The 9,120-nt window shown below is 46.1% G+C and overlaps 1 protein-coding gene across 1 annotated transcript in view; it reads right to left on the bottom strand.

Annotated features, from left to right (window-relative positions):
* The window catches only part of LOC106821576 (3-mercaptopyruvate sulfurtransferase-like), a 23,744-nt gene that overhangs the window by 9,518 nt on the left and 5,106 nt on the right, over positions 1-9,120 (bottom strand). The window contains exons 2-3 of the mRNA XM_014826447.1: positions 1,258-1,611; positions 206-356 (exon numbers count right to left, since the gene is read on the bottom strand). Coding sequence (XP_014681933.1) covers positions 206-356; positions 1,258-1,611 — 505 coding nt within the window. The remainder of the gene's footprint in view (positions 1-205; positions 357-1,257; positions 1,612-9,120) is intronic.

Raw genomic sequence — 9,120 nt, forward strand, 5'->3', positions numbered from 1 at the left:
CACACACACACACACACACACACACACACACACACACACACACACACACACACACACACACACACACACACACACACACACACACACACACACACACACACACACACACACACACACAAGTACACACTCACACACCCACACAAGTACACACCCACGCACACACTGCTACGGATGCACACGTGTATAAATAGTCCGCACGCTATACCTTTTCTTGGCTCGGCGTCTTTGCCATTAAACCTGCCAGGGGGTCGAGCATCTGCCAGCTGGAAGCTCCTCTCTGCTAGATTCGCCTGCACGTCCGCGTAAGAAGCCACCATCTCAGGTCTGAATTTTGCCTTGAATACCTTGCTCTCTGTCTACGCACGGACAGACGAAACAATTACATTTAGTCAGGTATCCAGGCTTGGTAGACAAAACTCAGTGGGAACCCAATATTAACATGCCAACAAGAGCAAATAATCCATGTATTAATACCTCTTAATAACAACTATGTAAATAATGTGTTTACTATACACGGATGGGCGGGAGAAGAGATATAACGCACGAACGAAAGAGGATAGTCACGGGCGTAAAACACGACAGGTATTGTCGATTAAAGAGAAGCAACAAGATAGCGTGCACCGTTTATAGGTATTACCGTAATTGCCTGCGTGTCTACGTGCAAACGGCCCGATCACGCACAATAATGCATTTAAACGAAAATTCAATACAACTAATGCGTTAGGCTGCATACATGATACAGTGAGGGTATATATGCGTGTTCGTCCACCAACCCGCATCACATTTTCAAACATAAGCAAGAATATATGAAAGCCATGGCAAAACAACAAACACGTTAGAATCAAACTTACCTTCCTAAATAAAGCTTTTAATGGAGTCAGACTAACTTAGTGAAACTGCACCTAGCAGCATCTACCCAGGCATCCTGCTCAAAAAAACTCCCTTCTATGGTCAGCCTAACGCAGTATAGTTACACCCCGTAGCGTCTACCCGTGCGCCCAATACCCCAGTAGTCACAATTACGGAAGTTAAAACAGTGGAACTACACCCCGTATGGCATGCACATGCTTCCTGTTTAAATAAACCCCTTCTAGATTTAGCATAACCCAGCGAAACGACATCCTGTAGCACCACCCCCACAGCCTTCTAGAGTAAGTGCTCGCCGCCCATCTCCCTCTTTTCTGTAACCGGCTATCTCTCTTATTTCTCCACCCTTCTCTTAGCTTATTCTTAGTCTTTTATAGCCCGTCCGCCCACCTGCACTTCCCCGGACTGCATCGGCAGTCCTGCGGCCTTCCAGGCCGGCAGCCCTCCGTTAAGTATGCTCGTGTTATCGTGTCCGAAGCTTCGGAACAACCACCAGACGCGCTGCGCCGAGAACATGCCCATCTCAGAGTTATCGTAGACGACGACGTGGCAGTCGCTGCCGACGCCGAGCCCGCCGACGTAGCTGGCGAACTGCTCGCCGCTCGGCAGCATCTGGTCATAGGGGGAGCCTCTGTCACAGCATTCGTCGAGCACGAATTTGACGGAGCCCGGGATGTGCGCGGCGGTAAACTCTTTCTTCACATCCCTGCCGGTGTGCGGAAACTGCCACGATCCATCGACGACCTAGAAACGCGAAGCCCTTAAAAATGTGAATGTAGGTAAAACCCGGACGTGGAGCTACAGTTAGTACTGCATGGTCTCGTATTGCAATCCACGTGTAATGCTATGAACATTCGTATACTATAGTATACGATACTAGATAATATATACTACAATATATTATTGTATCCCCCGAACGAAGTTCGTGGGGATACTATGGGTTTGGCATCGTCGCGCCGCCGCCGCCGCCGCCGCCGCAGAGATTTCCTTGTGATACGCCTACGCTGCAGTTTCTTCTCGATCATCTTTCAATTTCGCATGAAGGTGCGTTATCGGTAAAGCAAAGACGCCCATCGTTTTGGTGTGGGCCGGAGTCATCGTCCATGGTAAACAATCATTTTTTGTCGAAAAAGTCTAGAACGGTGTAACTTCTGCACTTTTTTATTCTCCGATTGTCATGGAATTTATATTTCGTATAAAATTATATTTAAATTTTATTAAAATTTGAATTTTAAAATTTTAAAATAAAATTTAAATTTAATATTTGTATTTATGATTGTTATCAAATATATAGGACATGTTATATCGGCCCTGTTGCCAATTCCATGACAAATAGGTAAAAACAGGGCAAACAAGTTACAGATCTACAATATTGTCCACAAATGTTGTTACCATGCAACGACGCCCACACCAAAAAACGATTGGCGTCTTTGCTTTAGCCATTAACGCACGCTTCATGTAAATTTGAAGATCAAATCCGAGATCGGGTAAAGACCTGCCCAGGCACTGCTGCGACCTTTATTCACCTTACCTTGACACCTTGATCATATTTCCCTTTCCGTCTCTAATCACCCCTAATTGAACCTAGCGCGAACCAAAAATTGTATGCTTACGACATCTTGGGAGAAGGTCTGTCGCATACCAAAACCAACCACTATGCCCTTGGCCTTAGTTGAACTTCAAACCGTCGACTTAACTTTCCTCTTCGGCCTCCTAGGTCAACCAGATTTCCATATACTTGCAGCATCTGAGCAGCACCAGTTGTCTAACAAACCTTTGTCTTTGTGACTTATTTAAACTTTACCCTCGCCTTCTGACGTCCTTACAGAGCCAATATTCCATTCATACTAGATCAGCGGGGGATACAGTAGTGTTGGCGCGTGCTGTGTGTGTGTCGTGTGTGTGTGTGTGTGTGTGTGTTGTGTGTTGCGCGCGGCGCGTGTATGTGTGCGCGCCTGGCGTGCGTGTGTGTGTGTGTGTTTGTATGTGGTGTATGTGTGTGGTGGTGTGTGTGTGTGTGTGTGTGTGCGCGCGCGCGCGGCTGCGCGGCAGCGCGCCGCATCGTGGTGTCAGCTGTGTGTGTGTGTGTGTGTGTGTGGTGTGTGTGTGTGTGTGTTGTGTCTGTGTGTGCATGCGTGCGTGCGTGTTTGTGTGTGTGTGTGTGTGTGTGTTCTGTGTGTGTCTGTGTGTGTGTTGTGTGTTGCATGTGTGTGTGTGTGTGTGTGCGTGTGTGTGTGTATATGTTATACATTCCCCTAACACAGTTATAAGTTTAATCATCACGACCAGTACAGTTGCTATAGTATAGAGATTAGAGATATGGCGTTTCCAACTGATTGGCAGTTTCTGACAACATACTGCAGCTCAATAGCCCTTTTTAATAGATATCAGCATGCTGAATATTAGTATAATAATCATCCTAACTACGCAATGTATGACTGATCAATTCTCGATATTAATTAATCGAATTATATATGTTAATTAAACAGGTAGAACTGATTAATATTACTTGATGGGTTGGTCTTTTTGGGTCTGGACAGCTTATGAGCTTATTCAGTTCTCCTGGTGATAGAAGAAGCGCAGGCATCTTTGCTAGCTCTGTACAAGAGTCATATATGGATCGCGAATTGGAAATTGCTGCTTGATACTATACGCACACAGCTCAGTCCACAGTTCGTCGAATTTCACTCACGCGCACGGACGCCTGCCTACGATTCCCGCTCGAATGCGTTGAACGCCGCTGCTCTGCAACCGATGTCCGACAGGGGTGACTAATCGTACAGGTTCCGAAGTATGAGATCGCTAAATCAATGTAAATTGAGGCCGCGAAACTCACCATCATCTGGCATATGATTGAAATCGTTACTCATGATTTTCTTGCATTAATTACGAGTGAATTTGCGGTTGTTAATGACGGCAGTCGCATCCATCGGCCATTACCATCATCACTAATATCAGGAGTGGATAATAGGACCCTATTATCCACTCCTGCTAATATCCACATGATACGCCATTATACATGCTACGTTGTCTACTGCGCCGCCTCTCCAGTTTATGCATATACCACATACTGATCGTGCTAATGGTGATCGTAAAAATTAATGTGAGTGCTAAAGAGGTGGATAGTGGGTGACATACAGAGGTAAAATAAGGGAAACTGCGAAAGAGGTGAGAGGGCGATATATTATACATATTATGTATTATATATATATATAATATATATAAGTGTGTGTGTGTGTGTGGTGTGGTGTGTGTGTGTGTGTGTGTGTGTGTACGCGCGTGCGTGCGTGCGTGCGTGCGTGCGTGCGTGCGTGCGTGTGTGGTGTGTGTGTGTGTGTGTGTGTGTGTGTGTGTGTGTGTGTGTGTGTGCATGTGCGTGGTGTGCGTGCGTGTTGTGCGTGTGTGTGTGTGTGACACTGTGTGTACGTGCGTGCGTGCGTGCGTGCTTCCGTGCCTACGTACATGCGAGCGTGCGCGTCTGTGTGTGATGATTCTTTTATATCTTACATATAGCGCTCCTCTCGTTAGGATTTCACAGACAGGTCAACATATCTACCCATCCAAAAAAACCGTGCGAGGTGTCTTCCTCGCCCGCCGTGCAAGTCTTCGACTTCATGATCTATACGCTGTCTCTACACGAGAAATACGCAGGTGTACTAGTGCCTCCCACGCCCAGAGGATGCCACAGACTAACGGATACATCCGTTATGTATCCGTTAGTCTGGGAGGATACTGCGCAAACTCCACGACAGATGGCGCTCTCGCTCTGGCTCAATTGCAGCCGGCTGAAAGGGGTGATAGGATATGTTTACTAGGCACTTCTAATTTAACATATATTTTAAATTTAATTAGGGTCAGGGTTAGGGTTAGGGTTAGGGTTAGGGTTAGGGCACTTTTTAGGGTTTTTTGCATCATTCTTTAATATATCGTAAAATATATGTTAAATTAGAAGGCTTAGTAAACATATCCTATCACCCCTTTCAGCCGGCTGCGGCTCAATTCTACTTGAGTGTGCGAAGGCAAAAGGTTGAAAGCTTGTTTCGTCGCTCACATACGTCAGACATACGTCACAGTTTCGACTGTACAAAATTTAATTAATTTTGTTTTTAATAGGGTTAAGCCCGCCGCACACGGTGAACTAACTGCTGAGCCAACGGCCTCAAGAGGCCGTTGGCTCAGCAGATAGCTCAGCGTGTGCGCGCAGATTCTGCACGATTTTTGGCCTCGCGTGCTGTGAGACCGATATCTATCGTGTTTGATATTTGTGGCAACGCGAGGCCAGAAACTCAGCGTGTGCGGGCTCCGTGAGCTATCAGCTCAGCCACAATATTTACCGACCATGAAAGCGCAGGAATAGGGCATGTGATTTAAAATGTCGGCGCCCACTGAACAGCAGAAAACTCTACTTTTCTGTAGATTCTGTGATTGTGCACGTACACGTGCGTGTGTGCGCGCGTGTGCAGGTACACGTTCGTGCGTGCGTGCATGCGTGCGTGTGCACGTACACATGCGTAGCATGAGTGTGTGGCGGGTTGGTGGTACCGTACACGACTACGTGCGTGCGTGCGTCCGTGTGTGGGCACGTACACGTGCGTGCGTGTGCACGTACACGTGCGTGCGTGCGTGCATGTGAACATGCATGCATGCACGCACGCACGTACGCACGCACGCACACATGCACACACGTGTACCTGCACACGCACACGCACGCACGCACGAACGTGTACCTGCACACGCAAGCACACACGCAAGCGCGCACCACGTGTACGTGCACACGCACGCACGCACGTGTACGTGCCCACACACGGACGCACGCCAGCACGCACGCACGCCACGCACGCACGCGCACCACGTGTACGTACACACGCCCCACACACACTCATGTACGCATGTGTACGTGCACACGCACGCATGCACGCACGCACGAAGATCGTGTACCTGCACACGCACACACGCACATTTTAAATCACATGCCCTATTCCTGCGCTTTCATTGGTCGGTAAATATTTGTGGCTGAGCTGATAGCTCACGGAGCCCGCACACGCTGAGTTTCTGGCCTCGCGTGGCCACAAATATCAAACACGATAGATATCGGTCTCACAGCCACGCGAGGCCAAAAATCGTGCAGAATCTGCGCGCACACGCTGAGCTATCTGCTGAGCCAACCACAGTGCTTGGGGGCTTGAGGCCGTTGGCTCAGCAGTTAGTTCACCGTGTGCGGCGGGCTTTAGGGTTATTTTTTAGAGTTAGGGTTAGGGTTAGGGTTAGGGTCACAATGCACCTTGAAACAGGAGTTTGAGTGCGCATGGACGTGACGTCACTCACTCATGAACGAGCGACGAAGCAAGCTTTTAACCTCTTGCTGTGCGAAGGGGCACTGCAAGCAGTTTGGATACTGCGCTGACAAGTACCGCCATCTATGGGCTGATTTAAAATTTTTATTGGCGTTACGGCAGCAGGGAGAACTTGGCACTTAACATAATTATGGTAAAGTGAGATGTCGGTGCATTTCAAGCTTCTTCGATAAATATTTGCTTCTTATCCCAAAAGCGACATTTCAACAAAATAGCATTTAATTTACTAGATACTGGGTATGCGCATACATAGGTATCCTGCCATGTCATATAGAAATTCCAAACGAACGGGTATCTTACAAATATTAAAGTGAGAAATTCGGATAAAGATCTTTCATGTCAAACTACAAATGGGTTTGTGCTTCCTAATAAAATTATAATATTACAAAGATACAATTTTATTCGTATTGTAACGTGCTTAGTTACAACCTACACAGACACAAATGTAACCTATTCACACGGTCACTATATGTAACGTGCACGCCCTTAATATAACGGATATAACGTGACCAGTGTATACAAGGGTAGCGACGTTATTCCTAGACTGCGAGAGACTGGTATTACGACACCCATAGGTTCGCTCCAGATGTCTCACGTGCGCAACAACAGAAAAAAAGCAGAAAAACAGAGCTAAAAGGTATAACGCACGCTCAATGGTGTTTATTTACTAAGATGCGCTGTCCACACTCTCATACAATGCACTACACTAAACTACGCGAATAGATAGTTGAGCTCAGCCTACTACACCGCTATACAAAACACTCTACACAATAGGAGCAATTGGAGATAGCAAACTTCCGCCACAGCGTGATTAACAGTCCCCCATCTTGCTGGTACACCCAATATAGAGTTTTATGACATTTTCAGAAATTTTGAAAAAATATCCAGGTATGTATTTGTGTTTTTTTTATGAATTTTGAATGCGTCCGAAGTCTTCCCCACAAAAATAAAAATAAAATTTTTTAATCAAAATAGGGGCAAAAACAACCTCCTTGGTGGAGGTAACAAGGGTTATTCATGGCTGCATGTGTGTGTTTGCAGCTTACTCATAGAGTGTAGTTGTAAATCGGTAATACCGCACGACGAATAGAATAAATATGCAGTAGTGGGAGGGTATAGCGTTACTACAAGAACCAGCTTGCTTAAGGACTCTCACTGCACCAAATGCTGCCTCGTGAAACAAATCGATAGCGATCGTTTACAAAATCGATTTAACAACATTACTATATATACTTTATCCATTAATTCGATACATAATAATAAGATCCATCAAATTTGCAATATATACAGAGTGCTGCTTCGTGTACTATTGCGCTCCCGTAGACACGTCGTTATAATGCCTACATACCTAGAAGGAGATTGTCTAATATCATGAATGTCGCCCCATCTGTTCATAGATGTTGCAACGTCTTCCCGCGCCTCGAGCTGCGCGATGGCGCGTGACTCACATTCTACCTTAACAATCTTGCCGCTCAGTGCTGGCTGTTTCTACGGGCCGAAAAAGCCCCCGAGATGCAGGTCATGCATGGGATCGCATCTCGGTAGGTGGCTCGAAAATTTTACGTAGGCTAATGCGTCAGGAAATGACGTGTTCCGGGTCTCACTGGCTCGCGTAACTCATGACGGTCATACGAGTGTTAACATGCATAACGGCCAGTCAGTCTTTGAATTCACGTTGGACCTCACGTACTTATAAGTTACAAAATAGTTCTTATGCGAAAATTGTTTTGCATTTTATTTTTTTAATATATAATTATATTTTCTAACCTTCCTATAATTTTATTCCATTATTTAGCTATATTGGAATCACAGTATGAACATAATTAAGGAAAGGAATAAAATTTAAAATAATTTTTCTCTCGGGGGATTTTAACCTGTCACCTGTCACCTATCTCTCTCTATCTAACAGTCCTCGCTCATACTGACTCGGCCATTCCGAATAGGGTAAACGCCAGTAAACGCCAGGGTAAACGCGATGGGCTTGTGTGTAAAGGGCAGGTGACAGGTTCGAATCCCACCGAGCGTAAATTGTTTTACATTTTATTTCTTTATTTATAATTATATTCTCTAACCTTCCTAATTTTACTCTAGTATTTAGATATTTTGGACTGACCTTAAGAACATGAGAAATCGCAATAATAAAGAAAACATTTAAAATAGTTGTAGGCACCCCTACTGGTGTCACCTATAACAGCAAGGCTGTAACAGCGTACCAATTTTGGGTATCCTAAACCAATACCGCGAATCGCATAGCAGAGACAGACAGACAGAGTTCGTTTTTGGATTAGTATAGATAGTCTGCTGAAACATCTACGCGGCTGGCTCATGCGACGCGGCACGCCAATCACTGACACGGCTGTCACACTCTAGCTAGCTGCTGACAACAGAAGCACTATCAGTAGTAGCAACATCAGGAGCAGCAGCGGCAGCACCAGCAGCAGTGGCAGCAGCAGTCGCGTTAGTAGAAGCAACCGCAGCAGAAGCGCCTCTGGATGTAAAAATATGCTTATAATTTGTAAGCTGTCAATATGCCTCAGGACTACACACCTAGTAAATGTAGCAAGCTAGTGGAAAAGTTAACCGTACTTACATGTCGAACCTGCGTCTCCTGCACCAAGTCTACGTAAGTAACTAAATTTGTGGAAGGAAGCTGAACGTGGGATACTAACGTGGGGTACGCACACGCACACGCACACGCACATGCTCACGCACATGCTCACGCACACGCACACGCCCGCGCGCACACACACACCCACTCACACACACATATACACACACACACACACACACACACACACACACACACACACACACACACACACACGACACACACACACACACAACACACACACACACACACACGACACACGACACACACACACACACGACACACCGACAC

This window comes from Priapulus caudatus, unplaced genomic scaffold (assembly GCF_000485595.1).
Source record: "Priapulus caudatus unplaced genomic scaffold, Priapulus_caudatus-5.0.1 Scaffold78, whole genome shotgun sequence".
NCBI classification, from domain to species: domain Eukaryota; kingdom Metazoa; phylum Priapulida; class Priapulimorpha; order Priapulimorphida; family Priapulidae; genus Priapulus; species Priapulus caudatus.